The 19659-nt window shown below is 45.7% G+C and overlaps 1 protein-coding gene across 7 annotated transcripts in view; it reads left to right on the top strand.

Annotated features, from left to right (window-relative positions):
* Positions 1–19659, top strand: part of LOC128825375 (collagen alpha-1(XXVII) chain B-like) — a 230647-nt gene that overhangs the window by 86069 nt on the left and 124919 nt on the right. For 6 of the 7 annotated variants that reach the window (XM_054007835.1, XM_054007836.1, XM_054007842.1 and 3 more), the window contains 2 exons: positions 10951–11004; positions 16830–16874. In XM_054007835.1, coding sequence (XP_053863810.1) covers positions 10951–11004; positions 16830–16874 — 99 coding nt within the window. Of the gene's footprint in view, positions 1–10950; positions 11009–16829; positions 16875–19659 lie in introns of all 7 variants that reach the window. The other variant, XM_054007837.1, reaches the window with a different exon arrangement.

The raw sequence follows: 19659 nt of genomic DNA, 5'->3' as shown, positions 1-19659 counted from the left end.
TCTAGGGGCTTGATCCAAACTCTATTTAAGTCGATGGGAATCTTCCAATGGCTCCCATGTGTCTTAGAGGTGGAGGTCTGCCTAGGTACATAAGAGGATGATGTGAATTCTTTGTGAGAGAGAGCATGAAACATGGAAAAGTAAAGTTATGCATCCATCTCGCAATGGCTGTCTCTGAGGAGCAAAGGGGAAGAATTGTAGCCGTACTGCCTGTCAGTTCTAGGGGTCCAGAAAGGAGATAATGGTTTGGGTAAGAGGAAGTTGCTAAGGTTCTAGATCTGGAAGGCATACAGGTGAAGGCTCTTGTCCTTCCTGAAGAGTCAAAATCATGGATGAATGTAGCCGGGAAGCCAGGAGACTGTACAGTGTTAAGGGTCCATGTGGGGTGACTTCTCTTAGCTCTTATGCCTCTAAAAACTGCAGCTGGACATACCTGACTGCCCCATGCTCACCTGTAGAGAGGCCCATGTCTGTTCTGTTCACAAAGGATGCTGTCAGAGACCAACACTGCCAGCATAAGTTCCATTTGTTTATTTTATTATCCCACTTTTTCTATGCACGCCTTCCCCTTCTTTTTGTTTAAAATGTTTGACTTACAAACTCCATCCTTCAGGGATGCTTGCTGGGCAACAGCTCACCTGGCTGAAGCCAACTGGCAAACATAGCTTTTTGCAGACAAGGCTGGAAGGGTGGGTGCTTTGGGCAGCTTTACCTTCAGCCAACAGGAAAATAAAATCCTATTTTTGGAGAAGGATTCTATCGGCCTGAAGACCTGCCAGGATTCTTTGAAGCAGCAGCTGCCAGATTGCCTCCCTTACTCCAGCAGAGAAGGAGTTTTAAATAAAATCAGATGTGCTCGCTCGCGCTCTCTCTCTCTCTCTCTCTCTCTCTCTCTCTCTCTCTCTCTCTGAAAAAGTCTAGGGGAGGTGTAAGATTCAAAGCATCTTACCATTCTCCTCTATTTCTTGAGGATCATTGATCTCAGTGATGAGGCTGGGAGCTCTGTTTTTCTTTCGGTCTGTCTGTCTTTCTAGAGCCCCTTTGATAACCATAGCAAGAAGGCCTGGTTGCTCCTTGTGTCCCTTTAAGCAGTGAAAGGAGAGGACCTGGTCTTGAGCACCATTTTAACAGGCACCGTGATATAAACAGGGAAAGGGGAAAATAGTGTTTGTGTCAGTCTGTCTGAGCCTGACCATCCTCACCAGAAGTCTCATTAAGCCTGGCACACGAGGCTATGTCTTTTGCAGAGAGGAAGGCTGATCTGATCCAGTGGTTATCCTAGGATATTGAAGACCTGGGCTCAATTCCCAATGGTGCCACAGCATTCCTGGGTGGCCTGGTGCAAATCCTTTACCCTCTTGGTGGCTCAATTACTTCTCTTTAAAATGAAGAGAATAGCAGGGCCCTGCCTCACCAGGGTGTTATGTGAGCTGCTCACATATGAGCACCATGTAATGGGGGCCATATACATTCCAAAGATGTCTAGATAGATAGCGACCATTTCCTTAGGGCAATACCTTCTCCTGCTTGTATACGCTGGTTTTGATCCCCACTTCGGCGTGGTTCTTTCAAGGAGTTTCTCTCTGACCATGTGAAATCCATTCAGCTTTTTTTAATATTTCCCAGCTGCTAACTAGAGCCAAAAGTTTGGTCATACCTGACTTCAGTAGTCCACAGAGGATCCCCATTGGCTCTTCTCCAGCAAAACTTGTTACTCAAATGTTTTCCTCTCAGCTCTGTTGCCTTTGTTGCCTCCATCCAGTTCCCCACTTTGGATCCTCTAGCTGGCAGGATGAATATCTCTATATATTTTTCAGTGTGGTGTTTCTCTGTTCAATCCCAGTCCTTGAGCATACTTTCCACAGGCTGTGCTGCTCAGGAAGCAAACTGCAGCCTGCTTGCAACACGCTCACAATCCTAAATGGTAGGGTTATACATTTCTTTACTATCCTGTGGGGCAGGGGAGGAGGATTTTAATTATATTAGACTGGTTAGTCCTTTTCACAAATCTCTTGTTGTTGGCCCCACCCTGTATTTGCTTATCACCAAGGCTATGAAAGAAGTGCTTTCTGCCTCTCCCACGTCTCTAATGTGGCACTGTATATCATACTAGTGGAATAGAGCAGAAGCGAGTCAATGCAGTACTCCTTGAGGACACTAGAGGGAGTTAGTAGGAAGAATCTGAGGAAGAACAAGAAGCAGATAAGAGTAACAAAATCTTCCTCTAATCCCACTGGCTGCTTGCTTGCAACATTCTGGCCAATTTGTGGCATTACCAAGGTTGTGGAACATGACTGCCTTGCAGGATCAAACAAGAGGCCAAGTTGGGAAATAGCCTTAGATGTACGCGGGAGCTAATGCACTTCCCTGAGTTAAAAAGCAGAGTACTGCAGTAATCCACAACAGGGGTCCAAAGCAGTGCTGCTCACCCCCTTAAAAAATACTGCAGTATTTGGTAAGCATCTGAAACACTGTGGCATTACTATTGAAAGCTCCCATGCATTGGACCGTTGCTGTTAGAATACTGTAGAACAGGGTCCTCCAAACTTTTTCATAGTGTGGATTGTACCTTTGTAGAGAGATGGGCCTTTGGACCATCTCCCCTGCCTTTCATGGTTGCATGCAATCCCTACATCTGTTGCATGTACGGAAATTAGTACCTGTGACACTGTGCTTAAGTTCCTTCTAAGGCTGGGTTGCCCCCATTCCCCCAAAGTTCATTTTACATGTTTTAGTCCAAAGACGTGCACCTGGGAACCACATGCTGCCATTAACACCTGGGATCTGGGAGGGCTTAGGCCAGTTGTTCTCAACCAAGGGTACTTGTACCCCTGGGGTACACAGAGGTCTTCCGGGGGTACATCAACTCATCAAGATATTTGTCTAATTTTACACCAGGCTACAGAAAAAGCACTAGCGAAGTCAGTACAAACTAAAATTTCCTACAGGCAATGACTTGTTTATACTGCTCTATATACTATACGCTGACATGTAAGTACAATATTTATATTCCAATTGATTTATAATTATATGGTAAAAATGAGAAAGTCAGTAATTTTTCAGTAATAGTGTGGCTGTGACACGTTTGTATTTTTATGTCTGATTTTGTAAGCAAATAGCTCTTAAGTGAGGTGAAACCTGGGGTACACAAGACAAATCAGACTCCTGCAAGGGGTACGGTCGTCAGGAAAGTTTGAGAGCCATTGGCCTAGGCTGCATAATTTAGGCAAAGGGGAGAAGACCAGGCCAAGGTAGTGAGTGTTGTCTTGAACCTAGCTATTCTAGCTGTTAATGTTGACAACCCTGTTTTGAGTTTTGGTTTTTAGTTTATTGGCATTTTGGCCCCATTTCCCCCCAGGCTGGGGAAAGGCAGAATAACAAAGGGGCTTTAATCTTTACCTAACTCTCTGGAGCACCAGTGTGATACTTACTACCCAACACACCAATTCTGTCTTTTTACCGTATCCGGTCCACATCACCACAGTATCTGAGCACCTCACCCTCTTTTACATATTGATCCTCACAGCGAGGGAGGGTTGTGCTGTTATCCCATTGTACAGATGGGGTACTGAGACCCAAAGAGACTAAGTGCTTGTCAAAGTTACACTGCTGTGAATTAAAATCATGATAATTATATGGGTGTAACTCCCCATACGGACACTCACTTGTGCCTTTTTCTGGTTTATTTTATGTTGTTCTGGAAGGGGCATAAGCTAAAACAAAAAACAAAGCCACTGTTATTCCAGAATAAGATTGTCCACAAAATACTCAGACCACCACAGCTGTATATATCAAATCAGTTTAATGATACCGGTATAATTGTTGTTAATTTCCTGTGTAGACAAGCCTTTAGTTGGTTGCCCAAGGTCACACAGGATGTCTGTGGTTGAGCAAGGACTTGAACCTAGAGTTGTCCAAGTCCCAGACGAGCACCCTAACCATTGAACCATCCTTCCTCTCGTTGCCCAGGGGTCACTTTGAGAACTACGGCTGTAGTGCTTTTCTCTGAGGGCATGTCTACATTGCAGCTGGGAGGTGTGATTGCAGCACATGCAGATCAAAGAGAGCTCGAGTAACAGTAGTGGCGAAGCCATGGGGCAGCATGGGCTAGCCCTGCCCATGCAGGATCCTGGGTACAGGCTTGAGCAGCTGACGCCAATGCTGCCGTGGCTTCACTACTATTGTTACTCAAGCTATCTCTGATCTAGCTAAATCAGCGCCAACTTGGGTACACCTACACATGTTGCAATCACACCTCCCGGTTGCAGTGTAGACATACCATCAGAAGTCAGAGTGCTGTTACTGGAGTGTGGAGAGTGATCACTAAGGAATATGCAGCAGTGTCGCTACAGTTTCATTTCTATGAGCATTCATATTATCCTTCACTAGTTGTAAAATTGTAAACAAAAGAATATTCCAAGGCAATATTGTTTTATTGATCAGGAAACAAGTTTTCCCTGTTTTAGCCTTATTAGTTCAGCATGTAGCAGAGTTTTGTTTTTTTCTGTTTTTTGCTTTTTTTAAAGAATGCCCTTTATTTATTTATTTATTGTGTCTGCAGACATCAGAAAGCTGCTTCCAGCAGGCACTCACCACAGCTTCTTGGCCAGGCCTTAGGAGACACAGTGCCCAGTTGGAAAGGCACACAACTTTTCCTTTTGCAATGATTCCCGTAAAATCTGAAACCTGACCCCGACCAAGAGAGGGCTCAATTTTCACACTCTCACTAGCATGTACTGAACGCTGCAGATGATTGGTACAGCAGAGGGGGAAAGCTTGGCTCCACTGAAGTCAATGGCAAAACTCCCATTGACTTAATTGGGGCGAGAATTTGACCCTGGGTGTTTTAAGGTTATTCGCAATCCCGTTAGCTAACTGCACCGATCTCTGTAGTGCAAACCCTTGGAAGATAAGCGAATCTCTGGTGATGTCTTATTTCAGGCTTCTCTGCATTTTTTGCTATTGGTGTGCTACTATTCGAGTCTCACTCATGTTAGTTTCACTGATGGAGTTTCCAAATGGCATGCTGCTATTGGACATCCTATTTTGTTTTCTTCAGATTCAGCTTTCCAAAGAAGCCTCTGTCCATAGCATTCAATGGAGCTGGTCGGATGCAGCTGTGCCGAGTGCCAGCAATTAAACTACCAAAAATCTTCGGGGCCAGAGAGAGAGTGTGTGTGTGAGAGAGAGAAAGCGAGACGCTGCTCGGAAAGGACTGCTATGCCCTCACGTTCTGGCTCCCAAGGATCTTACCAAAGCCCATTTTTTATTCTCTTAGTGTCTGCCAGTCTCGTGTCAGATAAAATGAGCTGAACCAGCAGTTTGAGCCTGACTTTCGTTTTCTTCAAAGCTCTTCCCATTCCTGATCTGTTTCTCTCTGAGACAAGCCAGCAGTGGAATGTGTACACAAAGAGGTTCCTCTCTGCTGAACCGGAGGGAATCTCTCTCTCTCTCTCTCTCTCTCTCTCTTTCTCTCTCCCTCTCCCTCCCCATGCTGTCATCTAGCAGTCCACAGAACACAATAATATTGTCCACTGCATACCGGACTCCCAATCGGGCTTCATCCGTTGGAGCCAGATAGGTGGATTAAGGGAGCTGTATAGTGACTTCTTCTTTGAAAGCCTCCTTACAGAGTGTGTGTCTGTCTAGGTTCTCCATATTGGCGTCCATTACCATAGTATCTGTGCATGTGGCAGGGGACGTTTTTTTTAAATAACTTGATGCTTTCTGCTTAAGCCCTAGATATAATCACAAAATCAAGGGGCCAGTTGCTCCATTAGGATCTTGCCTGAGTGGCACTAAGATTCTCACTGTGGAGAACTCCCCTAAAGCTGGTGGACCTCACTCCTGCACCAGATGCCTCTGGCCTGCCCCATTCCCCCCATTGCAAAAGGTGTACCAGAGGAGGGAAGGAGTGGGGCAGGCAACATGGCAGAACTCTGCTGTATTAATCCTCCAATTGTCTCAAGGTCCCTTAGGAGTCTTACACCATTGGTGTAATTTAGAGCAGCCCATTGGCTACTCTAACTTGATCCAGCACAGAATCCGTGAGCTGCAGCTGGCTCCCTGACATGCCTCACGTAAGCCTATGCTGAGTGGAGCTCAAAACTAGGGAAAAATCAAGCCCCAAATCATCTTAAACACAACTTTTCTCCTTGAAGACACATGTGCTAGATGTAGTGGCTACTGCATACCCCTATACTTGAGCCCTTGTTGGCAGAGCGATGCAGACCAAGAAAGGAGAAGAAAAGTTAGATCTTATTGCTCTGATGATGGACTTTGGCTCTTCGATGGTGAAACTGATCTTATACCAAAAGTATTTGGTGTTTATGGAAGTAAAGAGTCAGTCTGGCCCATTCTCACCTCTCCTGTGCATAGGTCTGGTTTGTGCTTAAAATTGAAGTCGACATAACTCCAGCGCTTACAAGTGTGAAAAATCCAGAGCGCTGTGTGCCGTAGCTATGCTGACCTAATCCCCTGTGTATATGCAGCTAGGTCGATGGATGAATTCTTTCCAGCTACCATCACTCAGATAGGAGGTGTTCCTACAGCGACAGGAAAACCCCTTCTGTCACAGTCGGCTACTTCTACACTATGGGGTAGTGTAGTGTACATTCGCCATCACATAGACATAGCCATAGTCTGTGCTGTGTGACACACACAACTCTGTGCAGCTCATTGGTTTGTAACTCCAGTGTAACTTAGAGCCATTTACTGCTCTTGCTGGAGGAAAAGTTACGAATAAATTCTAGCCTCTGAGGGAAAGACATACAAGCATCAGTTCAGTTCAGTGAAGGCAATGATTCTCAGACAGTGGCTTGCAAGCCACAAGTGGCTCTTTAATGGGTCTCCTGCGGCTCTTTGCAGCTCCTGATATTAAAACACTGTGTGATTTAATTATTGACCAGTCTAAGTTATTGACCAATCTGGATGCTTTTACTATGTTGTTAACCAATTAAGTTATCCACTTGTACTAAGCTATTAACTTATTTGCTGTGAGAATTATATAATATAAACTAAATATTCCCCATCATGCTGTTTAAATATGAATAGTACTGTAGTAAATGAAACTGAATTCACACTGCTTTGGCTCCACTGAGGTCTGAGTATCATTGAGTTAGGTATTTGCAGAATGGGCTGTGGTGGACAAAAGATGTTAATGCTGCCTTAAGAAGGCGAAAGCAAGTAATACTGAAAATATTATTGTGTAAACTGATGGGAGCCGGGGGGTCTTCACTGTGAAAGTTCGGTTCATCTCGGTCCCCGCATTTCAGAAAGAACCAGGCAGGAAAGAGGCTGACAGACTGGCAGTTGACTGGAGTTGAGGTGTACCATGGGTGGTGACAGGAGGGATTCTGTGCATGGAGAGAGTTAAAAGCTTGGAAAAGAGAGGCAAATGTTAGGAGATCTGCAGAGTATCAGAGTGAAGATGTTCGTATTAAGGGTCAAGGCACTGGACTAGGATTCGGAAGGGCTGGGTTCAATTCCCGGCTCTGCCACAGACTAACTGTGTGACCATTGGCAAGTTACTTATCCCTCTGTGCCTGAGTTCCCCATCTGTAAAATTAAGCCAATAGTCCTTTCTTTCTCCTAGCCTCTGTGTTATCCATTTAGATTATAAATTATAGGGATGTGGGGCCCTGATCTCATTCAGGCCTTTAGGCACCATTGTAATACAAATAATAATAAAATACTGGTAAAGAGAGCCAAGTGAGAGCTCCAAGTTATCCTCACCATGTGACAAGAATGAGGAAGAGCTCAGTGAATCTTAAGACAAATGTAAGAAACAATCAAAAACAAGTCCATTTTTCTTTTAGGTATCTGTAACTAACTTTTGGAACTCACTACCTCATGTTATTCCCGTAGAAGCAATTTATTTCGTTAGATTCATAACCAGGATTTGTCCTTTGGATATGGATACAAATGACACATGGATTTGTGCTAGATAGGCTACTCATGATAATGATGGAAGCCATCATTCTTCATGCTTCCAAGCAAAATTTGGGGTGAGGAAGAAATTTCCCTTCTGTAGGCTAGTGTTGCAATAGATTCATTAAGGATAGGCGTGTGACTTCCTCAGGAACATATGATATTGGAGACAGGATGCTGGGGATGTCACATCTCTCTCTATAAGATATTTCCTACTAAAGGAACATGAGAATTGCTGTACTCTTAAATTCAATGTTTGAGCCTCCGGGATACAGCAATTCTGATTTTATCTCTAGCAGGCAGAATTACCCCCATTGAAATGAATGTACCATATTGGCTTTTAAAGAAACTACAGGAAAAAGAATTTCAGGTCTGATCCTGTAGGAGCTGATCTCCTCAGCTGCATTAAGGTTAGTGAGAGTCAAGGGCCCTCAGCACCTGACAGGATCAATCCTAAGTAAATGATCTTCCATGCAATTTCTTACCTTAGAGGGAGGGAATTCAGCGGGTGAAATACAAAGGCCTATGCACCACTCAAATCTTCAAAATAGGCCACAAGTGTTTAGGCCTTGTGCTTGCGCTCTGCTCAGGGGTGAACAACGCCCTGAAAGCTGAGTCATGAAAGGGGAGACGCGCCTGTTTTTTCCACTCTGGCTATTGTTCCTCTCCCACCACCTCTCTTCAGTTTCTGGCCTAGGGAGAGAAGGGCCAGGTTCCAACCTTTACAGTGTCCGGCTTCCTTCCCCCCTGCCTTATTGCCGCTGAGCTACCGTGGCGAGATTTGCACGACTCCGGATGGGATCGCTGAGTCTGAGTGATCGCTGTGCACCGTGCGCTTCCTGGGCCAGACCTGCAGAGAAGCTCAGTTGCCATCTCAAACATGACAGGGCCCAAGTTCTTCTAAGTAGTTCAAGCCAAGGAGGGTCAGTCAGGCTCCAGTTGGCACTGCCACAGGCTGTCACTTTCTTTTCCTGCAGTCAAACATCACTCGAAAGGTGCAGAATTCTTTCCTGCCTTCTGTAAATACCAATGAAATCTCTTTCCGGACTGACCCTTTCCATTGAAAGCCACGCTGATTGGTATAAGTCAGGGAGCCCCTACATCAGCCCTAAAGGGAAGCTGCTTTTGGGACTCTCGGCTGATCCAAAGACCTTGTAGAAGCAATGATCAGAAAAATCCAAATCCTACTGTATTTTAAAGGAAAACCACCCCTGTCTGGGGGGGATAACGTTGGACTTTTTCTGCTCTGTCCAGCCTTCTGAAAGCTCAAGCCTTTCTGGCCATGCTGTATGCAGTCAGTATTGCTGGGGGGAAATGTCTTTGACCAAACTTTGTATTCCCTGAGCTACCAACTAGCCGGTGGGTGAGCTCTCTCAGGATACGTCTACGTTACAGCTGATAACATGCTTCCCTGCGCAGACAGACAGACGAGCTAGCTCTGGTTGAGCAAGCAGTGTAGCTGCTCGAGCTAAACATAGCATTGTAGTGGGGGTAGCATGAGCGGCAGCTTGGGTAGACTGCCAAAATACACACCCAGAGGGTGTGGGTGGGGGTGTACTCATGTACCTAACGAAGCTGGCACTTGTGCTACCTCACCATGGTTAGAACACCAGCTTGAACAGAGGTAGCCTGTCTACCCGCGCAGGGAAGCATGCTCCCAGCTACAGTGTGAACGTTCCCTCAGGTCTGGTCTATACTACCCGCCTGAATCGGCAGGTAGAAATCGACCTCTCGGGGATCGATTTATCGCGTCCCATCGGGACGCGACAATCGATCCCCGAATCGGCGCTCTAACTCCACCAGCAGAGGTGGTAGTAAGCGCCGCCGACAAAAAGCGGCAGAAGTCGATTTTTCCGCCGTCCTCACAACGGGGTAAGTCGGCTGCAATACGTCGAATTCAGCTACGCTATTTACGTAGCTGAATTTGCGTATCTTAAATCGACTCCCCGCTGTAGTGTAGATGTACCCTCAGTGTCACGGGCAGCATCGGATCCCCAACTTCTGTTCGTTACCCTCATTATCACTTCACATCTACATGGAATTACAAGATCTTCAGGGTGTTTCTTCTTTGACATACACAGCCCACTTTGCAGAGCTCTAGAAATGTTAATGGGACTGGCAGCTTCTGGCTTTCTGGTTTAATACCCTCTTTTTCCTCTCTCTGCCTATATTCCAGTAAAGACTTCTGCTATAAGCAGCAAAGGTTCTCTGTTTAGATTGCTGTGACCTAATTTTAAAACAGAATGAAAGCTGGCATTCGGTGCTTGATTCTGACTTTCTGTAGCACTGCTGTTGCTTCTCCACAACCTGTCAGCAACCTCTACAAGAGGCAAAAGTGTTGATTTCCCCCCACACATACATATCTTCTGTCCTCACTGGAGCCTCCAGTGCCTTGTCTAAGCTGTGATTTTTGTCTGTTCCTGATAAAGGGTGTTAGCAATGGATGCAGCTGATCCAGTATTAGATATGGTTTTAGCTGCAAGAATATACAAGGGCAAACCACGGTCAACCACTGTGCGGGTTTCAACCATGACTTATGAATTGGTTTGTCCTTGGCTATCCCATTGCTGACCCCTATTGCATTCCCATTGCTGACACCTGGGTGTTTTTCACAGTATGGTCAAGGCTAAAGACTTCTCTGTTTTCTCCTCTGATTTCTACCTCTTGGGACTCTTACTGCTGAATGTATGGCTCATGGTTGAGTGGTGCAAAGCATGCTGCAGATGTGGTCTATCTCTTTAGCACCTCCTGCTGGCCTCTGGACAGACTCAATCCTTGTTCTCGGCCACATGGCCGTGTAGCGTTCCTCCAGTACGTTGGTGGCGTTGGGAGGCTTTTTAATCGTAATCTTTAACTCAAGTACCACAAGTGGCAGTCTGTTTGTGCTCAGACCTGCTTTGTAACCTGCTGGCTTTCAAAACACCGCGCTGAGCAAAACAGGAGTAGCATTAAGTTGTCTGTTTTCTTTTCTCAGTGTGTGCCAATAACCAACATTTGTTTGTATTTGCCTCCCAATCTCAGGGTTTTCCTGGCGATTTTGGTGAACGAGGACCTCCAGGCATAGATGGGAACCCAGTAAGTTGCAAAGTCTTCAGCAGACTTTTTGCTTCTCTCTTGCTGCTCCATTTTACATCCTGTTGTACTATGCCGTGCTGGGTGCCTAGAATCTGAAGGAAGCTCTCTGCTGAAGCTGTCTTGAGAGTTCACAGGCAGCTGTCAGTCTGTTTGTTGTTTTAGATTCCTCTGAAAATCCCTTCCACCTCTTACATAAACTGCTAGTTCCAGTGTTTCAGTTAACAGGTCATTGTAGTGCCATCTGCATCCCATTTCCCTCTCTGCCCCCTCCATCGCTTCTCCTGCACCCCAGTCCTGTTGAGCACTTTCTTCCCATAGGGATATAATTGTAGGGAACTTAGTGTGGGTGTGAGGAATGATGTTGCTCTTAACTGACTTGACGTGCAACTGTCAATATTATCCTCCGTAACAGTTTGTGCTCTCTGGGCCTAGGGTGACCAGACAACAAGTGTGAAAAATCGGGACAGGGGGTGGGAGGTAATAGGAGCCTAGATAAGAAAAAGACCCAAAAATCGGGACTGTCCCTGTAAAAATTGGGACATCTGGTCACCCTATCTGGGCCTGATCCATAGCTCACTGAGTCAATAGAGAGACTCCCTTTGATATTGGGATCAGGGCCTATGTAAGCATCATAGGGAAATTGGCCTCAAACTGGCAAGTGACATTTTGGCTTTTACAGCCACTCCTTGTTTCTCTCATTTTAAAATTCCAGGTTCCTCATTTGATCTGGTTTCACTTATTCATTGCAGCTTGTGGGAACAGCTGGGGGGGTTCTGGAAGGCTGTATGTTTAACAGCAGAGATATGAAGCAGGCAGTTGGTTTGCTAAACTGTTTCGGAGAACGGTACATGCCCATTGTTATCTGTTCTGTCCTTAGAGTATCAGGGCAGGCATTTAGCAACACTGACTCTCCTAAGCTTGTACTATAAGTGCAAGTGGGTTGTTCTCCTGGCATCCTCCTTTCTATTGCGTCTCATTTGCCTGATACTGGTAAATGAGCTAATACGCTGCCACACGTCTCCGGCCATCAGATCATTAATAAATGTGTGTCCAGAGTACTTGGAGGAAGCTCTAAGATCCTCTCTCGTTTAAAGTGAATTTTAAATACCGGTTCAAAGGTGCCAAATTGCTAACTCTGGAGCGTCTATCTATGGACCAGATACTGCACAGGAAATGGCTTCACACCTCCCTACTTTTCTGCTCCAGCCACGACTGGGAGTAAGTGTCTCCAGACCATTCAGTTCTTGGTCTCTCCTATATTTTCAAATGACCCTTACTGGGTTTTTAAGAAGTGGACTTGTTCCACAGGAATTGGGCTGAGATCACCAATTCATTTCACATAGGCCACTGAACAACTGGATGTTGGTACCATTTAATCACTGTTTGAGCAGAGCAAAATAATTCATAAGAAATAATGTGTTCACCGCTTTTTTTCCTGCTCGCAAAATATTTCCTAGCAGATTGCAGACTTTCTCAAAAATATTAGTTATTCATGGATGTCTTTGCCAATTTTCCTCCCAATTAGTTTATGAACAGTTCTTGGCTGATCTTTGAAATACACACTACATTGGTTATTTACACAAGTCACTGGTATTGTTTCTGTTCCCTGATTGGATGATTTGTATAAGTAACCCTTAAAGCACAAGTTTTGAAATTTCCATTCAGCATAAAATTCAGTTTCTGCAAGCATTTTCTGCTAGTTAGGCTTGATTGCTCCAGCTTTAATGCAAAATGAAAACATAAGAGTCCTGAACGCAGTTGATTCAATGTTTTTGATTCCTAAAAAATATTCTTGCCGTTTTTTCCCCCACTGTTCAGTGAGCTCTAGCAACTCCTACATGGGTTAGGTTTGAATCAATGACCTAGCAATGAAAGGCTTTATAGATATTGCCAATCCCTTAAGACAACCAGTCCTTTAGGATGGTCTGAGCTCCTGATTTATGATCAGAGAGATGTTCTCTTTTCCAAGAACAGACTTTTAAATTTCCAAGACATCGAAGGCCCATTCTGAAGATGTGTTTAAAGGCAGCTGAATGCCAGCTCCCAAAGTATTAGAGAGATCCTAGGGAAGTAAATGTCCTCTCCATTTAATTCACCCAGAAGGATCGCTCTGCTTTCATCTTATCAACGGCTTTTAAATATTAATGTGCTTCAGAGATTTCAGAATGAAAACAGAATGTTTTGGCTCATTTGAAGGGAGGTTCATGAGGTCACGAGCAGAGTCACAGACACAGAAAAATTCCAGAAAGTCTGCTTGTGGAACACACACATACGCCACGTTCGCTAGGTGAAATATGTGGCTAAATCGCAGGCAGGCAGGCAGCCATGGGTCCTGAGCTGCCCCTTCCTGTGTCTGATCCATTGAGCTGCATCAGCATCTGTACCGTACTGTACTGTTCCTTCCCCTGCTGCTGCATGGGGATGGCTGACGCTGTCTGCGTCTCATCCTCTTTCCATTCGTCTCATAGTGTGAAAGGAGTTAGGCTACCGCAAGTCTCCTCCTGCCAGCTTCCCGAGAACTGTTGGGCCATCACATTCCATATCCCCCACTCCCCTGATCTCTGGCCATTTAAATTAGTTGTAAAATCATAGGAACTGGACATGGGAAACAATGATTAGCTCACCTCATCTATCTCCTGACCCAGGGATAGAGTCAAGCACCACCGGAGAGCATGGAGTCTGATTTCCAGGCTATGCACCCCTCTCTCATAAGCAGGAGATGATGATAAATCTGGGGAACTGATACTGGTCAAGCTATTGTTGTGGATAACATAGCCAGAAAAGATAAAGGGTGATGAAGCCAGGGCATCGGTGAAACCTCTGCTTTCCTTTCCTAGGGCAGGGAAAGGCCGGCATGCGTGACTAACCCACCGACCCTCACAGCGAAATACACTCCCTCTCCTTCCCAAGCAGGAAAACCTTGTGGTGTGTTTTGACAATTAGCATCAGGCTCACTCAGTCCATGGACACTAAAGAGCCCCTTCTCCTGAGGCATACTCGCTGTGGATAATATTGAGCATCTTTCCCCTTGTAGCTGAACAAGGCAAAAAGGGGCTATGACTACTGAACTTTTAAAGGAGACCTTATCCCAGAAGCTCCAATGATTCTGAAATCCCACCAAAGAGAACAAAGCTTTAGCAGATGTCCAAAGTATGCAGGAAAGGAATTTACCATGAAAACCAATTTTAGGGTGGTTGGGATTAGGAAACGTGTGAGTGTGTGTGTGAAAACAGTCCTTTTCTCCATTTTCCGTAAAATAAACATATTTCCTTCCTCAGAATAGATCAGTACCCTTAAGCACGGCAGGTCCTTCTTTCAACAAAGTTCACTTTCTCCACCAAACAAGCTCACAGTAAGCAGAAAAGCAACTGGCACCTTGCAGTGTATTGGAAACCATTCAGGATTTTCTCTTAATTTTACAGTAAAAGGGAGTTTTACTGTACGGAACTAGATAAAAATGGCTTCCACCGGGTGCACATCATATCCTGGGTAATTCTGGCTACTTTCTTTGATAGCCTATCTAGAGTTGGTATATCTGATCCAACACAGATTATATAAAAATTGCAATGGGGAAGGAATATATTACTATTTTGGTATGAGTAGCCCCTAGAGGCTTCAGCTGATATGGGGGATTATGCTAAAGTGCATGTGCATAGTAAGACCTAAAGATTTACAGTCTAAATGTTCGCTGTGGAATTGAAATGTTATCCCCATTTTCAGATGGAGAACTGAGACACAGGGGGTTTAAGTATCTTGCCCAAAGTTACAGAGGGCCAGATTATCAAAGCTATTTATGCACCTAAAAGTCCAGGCAGGGAAGGGAATATCTTTTATTGGACTGACTTCTGTTGGTGAAAGAGACCAGCTTTCGAGCGCTACATGATTTCAATGGGAGTTAGGCACCTAGGTGCTGAGTGGGGTTTTTCAGAAGTGCCTGTCTGCTTCTTTAGGTGCCTAAATGCCTTTGAAAATCTGTCCCATGGCAACTGCATGGTGGAGCTGGGAATTGAGCCCATATCTCCTGAGCACCAGCCCAGTGCCTCAACCACAAACCTAGTCAGCATCTCTGGTTTGCTAAATGGTTGGCTCTGTTACTGAGAGTCCAGTAAGAGTAGGTGGCTCTTTCCGAGGTTACCTGCACACAGGGCATCCATAGTGGATGATAAACAGTAGAAGGCACTGAGTGATTAGGGAATCCTGTTGTTTGGGCACAGTCACACCAAAATGCATAGTTTCCAATGGGCAGTTAACGATCAACCAGATCTTCTATAACAGTACCACCTCAAAAAGAACCAGGAGTGCTTGTGGCACCCTAGAGACTAACATTTATTTGTTATGCTCAAATAAATTTGTTAGTCTCTAAGGTGCCATAAGTGTTCCTCGTTCTTTTTGCTGATACGGACCAACACGGCTACCACTCTGAAACCTGTACCACCTCTGTGTGTGCCTGCATCTGCCTCTGAGGTGTGCTAGGGAGGGTGGCATCTCTTACAACAATGTTGGCATCTCGATTTATTGCTGGTTACTTGCTCCCTCTGAATAGGCTACTAGAGAATCCCATGTCCTAGCGCTCAGCCAGTGCTGCTTTTCACTGTGTTGTTACAATCGCGTGTCCAGGAAGCGATAGCAGAATCCTGAAGGGATTCCTGCTAAAATGCTCGGGGTGCATGGCCAGCCTCCCCACGGAGAAGCTGCTGCAAGTAAAGCCCAATTCCTTTCTGGAAATGCAGGGGTACAAAACACTGCGGACTAGATTGGGGTCAGCAGCTGTACAAAGTGCGGGAAGAGGGGTTGAAAGGAGTCCCCTTCCTTCCCTGGCACCTCTAGGCAGAGGCTGACGCTACTGGACTGTCTCTAGAGGGGCCCTAGCCCTGCCCTTTACAGTAGTCAGCAGTGTTGACCCCCCGCGTGCAATGGGAGGGGCTACATGCTGTGCTCAGTCCCACTCCTCTTCTCTTCTGTGGGCCCCCATGCAGCAACTACTTAGCCCTGCATGCCCAAGAGATCATGCTTCTTAGTAGCAACCTCCTCACTGGAGACAGCCCCAAAATGTCCCCAGATGTACTGACCACAGTTCTGTTCCACCTCTACTAGAAGTCCCCACGTGCCATGCAACCCTATTTTCTTCCAGGTGGTCTCTTGTGACAGGTTTTGTTGCATGATTGTCCCCATTTTACAGATGGGCAAACTGAGTCACAAGGGTGCCGTGACTTGCCTGACGTCACACAGGAAGCTGGTAACATAGTTGGGGAGGGAACCCAGATCTCCCGGCATGAGTCGTGCCTTCACACACTATTAGATGTTGCTGCCTGTAACCACTCACCTCCCTCCTACACTTTCCAGTGCTAAAGCAGCTGCTTCCATTTCCTTCCCACCAAGCTCTGCTCATCCCTTTTAACTCCCCTTCCCTCCTTCCTTTTCCCTGGCTGCCCTCCTGTCTGTCCAGTTCCCTTCCTCCCCGGTTTTCCTTTCCTTTCTCACCTGCAACCCCTTCCCTGTCCTCCCTTCACCTGCCCCTCCCCCACCAAACACCCAGTGAAACGCTCCCTTTATCCTGCCTGTTCCTAGGAGGGGAAGCCAGTCTCAGCACATAACTGCGGGGACTGCAGGAGAACAACAAGTAGCCCTCTGTCTGAGGGGCTGCCCTCCTTCATTAACATGCTTTCTGAAGATGGAAGCTCTAGATTGCTCAGGCTGTTGGAATGGGGGGGAGGGTGCGAGGGGGAGGCTGGTCTTTTCCTTCAAGACCTTGAAACACTGAGCCATTTTTCAGCCTCTGTTTGTCTAAAAAGAGCCTGTAACCATGTTGGTCTCTTTCCTTTTAGGGAGAATTGGGAGCCCCCGGTCCTCCTGGAGTTCATGGACTCATTGTAAGTACGAAAACAAATGGAGCTTTGGCTTCTGAGGGTTTTAACCCTTTCCAGGGCACTGCAATCGCACACCATTTTTCTTCCTCCTCCTCCTCCTCTTGTGAGGGAGACTTGGGGGGGCGGTGACTCTTCTTTTTATGGGGGAGAGGAAGATTAAAACTGTGGGAAGGGGGGGAGGGAAGGCGAAGAGAGGAGGTGCCAAAGTGGGATGAGGAAGTGGAGGTGATGATTTCAGGTATGTAACTTTTTTAGGCACAAGAGAGCCCTTGAGAATTTAGTCCTGCGTGTCCTCTGTGATTTCCCCTTTTGGTGACATTTACCAGTGTATTTCTTTAAAGATACGATCGTGCATTTATTCCCGGTTGGAGTCTGCTTTCTTTCTTAAAAACAGACCCTCTAACTAGCAACACCAGGAAACTAAATTGTTTGACCAAGGAAGGATGCATGGTTCCTGGACAGTGAAATTATTGCATGAAGGAGTACCCTGCCATCTTGATATGTGGGAATGTAACCACCTTCCCCTCACAAACACACACTCAAATCTGCCCTCTGTTACACCCTCATTGACTTCAGCGGGGCATGAGCTGGTTTAACAGAAGGTGGTATTTTACCCACAAGCCTTTGTGTGCTGAGGTGAGCATATGCCCTACGTGCTCTCTCTGATCCTGGATTGACACTTTTCCTTTTACTTTTTTAGGGCTCTGTTTTTGTTTGGAGCCATTTCCCTCAATACACAAGAAGTGACCAGCTTTATTATTATTGTTAAGATAACATTCATTCGAAACAGTCTCCTCTTCACTGATGGCTAGCTGTGAAATCTGCTGTGCAGATTATGAACAGTTATGAAATATCTCCTCATGCCTTGGGGTAATCATTCATTGTATGACAGTAGCACACAGATGCCTCAACTGAGATGGGGCTGTATTATGCTGCACAACACACAGTAAGGGACAGTCCTTGTCCCAAAGAGCTTACAATCTAAATAGACCAGACAAACAGACAAAGCATGGGAGAAAGACCATGTAATTATCCCCATTTTACAGATAGGGAACTGAGGCACAAGGACGTACCCAGGGTCACAAAGGAACTGAACCCAGGTCTCCTGAGGCCCAGCCACTACCATTAACCACAAGAAAGGAGGTTTTTTGGAAGTTATGAGAAACCGAAGGACATTACTGTCCGTGCCAACACAAATGATGGACTTCATCCTGGTCCTATCGTGAGCCATCTTGATTGGCCTTGCTTTCAGTGCAGAAAGGCATTTCTTTCAAATACTGGCTTTGGGTTGCTAAGGTTGCAGCCTTCAGTTTGCTTCTCTCTTCCCTACTCCGTCCTCTCCCTTCCCAATTGTTCTTTGAGAAGATAAGATGTCTGGTGTATGAAGGACTTTTAGAATCGCACACCTCCCCTGCATTCCCACAAACTGGCTCTTCAGTTTTAAAACAACTGAGGGGGAGAGTCTGTCCAGTTGTGTATCAGAGAGAGAGGCATCGCTTCTTAAGAGTTATTTGCTTCAAGACCAGTACCTTGAATGATGACATTTCTCCTTCCCAGAGAATCATTTTGTGCTCATGTTTTTAAAGGGCACCAGTTTCTTCATACAAATTTTCTCCTCCCATGACAAATACCTGCAATGTCTGGACAGCAAAGACGACCTCACATACTGTTTCTTCAAAATTTTCACCACTCCTGCCTCTTCGAGCGTCTTTAGCAAGAGCTTTGGTTGATGGAATCCATCTCCATGCTCTCAGGCAATCACAAAAGCTATATCCTTGACTTTCACTCATAGATGCTCCAAGCGCTCTCTTCAGATTGCATGGAGCTCCTCCAGATAAAAAAGGGGACCTGTCCCACAGCGTAGGCCCATGTGAAATGGTCTGAATCAGCCAGTCCCGGAGTACCTTGTGACTGTGTGGAAGTCCACCGGGAGATTGTTTGAAGAAGTTCCCAGCATGGCAATGGAACAGCATGTGAGATAGTTCAGCAATGTGGCTGATAACTAGATCTCAAAAATTAGACAAACTAAAATCCCGCTGGGAGGCTTTCTTTCCAATCTGGAATTCGGACACAGCCTGTTCCTAGCACTCACTCTTCGCCCTGTGCATCTGCCAATATAGCCCTGCATTGTGCCCTGGAGAGTGCAGGAAACTTACATGATGATAACTTGGCAGTGGAGCAGGTCAAAGCTGCGATCCCTATGTAAGCAGGAGCTGTGTTTAGGCTTGGCCATGTCACTGCCCCTTCACTAGCACCCGATTCCCTTCAAGCGTGCGCTCCCTCTGGCCGGGGTTGTTGAAATAATTGGGCCTGCTAATTTGCCCTAATTGTGAACTCAGTTGGGAGAAGTAAGTGAAAGTTCATGGAATGTCACAATAAACTCGGACAACAAATGTTGATGGGAAAAGGCGCAAAAGCGAGATGGGAAGATTGAATTAGTCCAAACAAAATTACTGATCTAATTCAAGGACTGTGTGAAGATCATGGCTGGTAAATAAGGACAGTGTCAGACCAAGAATCAATGAAGCAAAATTGGTGTGTCAGAAATTAGGCTTGTTGATGGACAAAATAATGAGGGGATGGACTATTCCACCCAACACTCCCCTTTTGGAGTCCCCAGAAAGAGACTTTAGAAGGAAAAGCTGACTATTGTGCTGCTGTCTGATTGAAAGGTGAGAGATTGGGAAGGAGAAAGCTTCACCTTTATGGCTGCCATCTCCTGGGATCCCGGGCTTTCTTCATCCTAAACCTGAAAGAGGCCTTGATCAGACCAGGCCATAGAAAGGCA

This window comes from Malaclemys terrapin, chromosome 17 (assembly GCF_027887155.1).
Source record: "Malaclemys terrapin pileata isolate rMalTer1 chromosome 17, rMalTer1.hap1, whole genome shotgun sequence".
Lineage (NCBI taxonomy): Eukaryota > Metazoa > Chordata > Testudines > Emydidae > Malaclemys > Malaclemys terrapin.
This window is presented reverse-complemented; position numbering and strand designations above follow the sequence as displayed.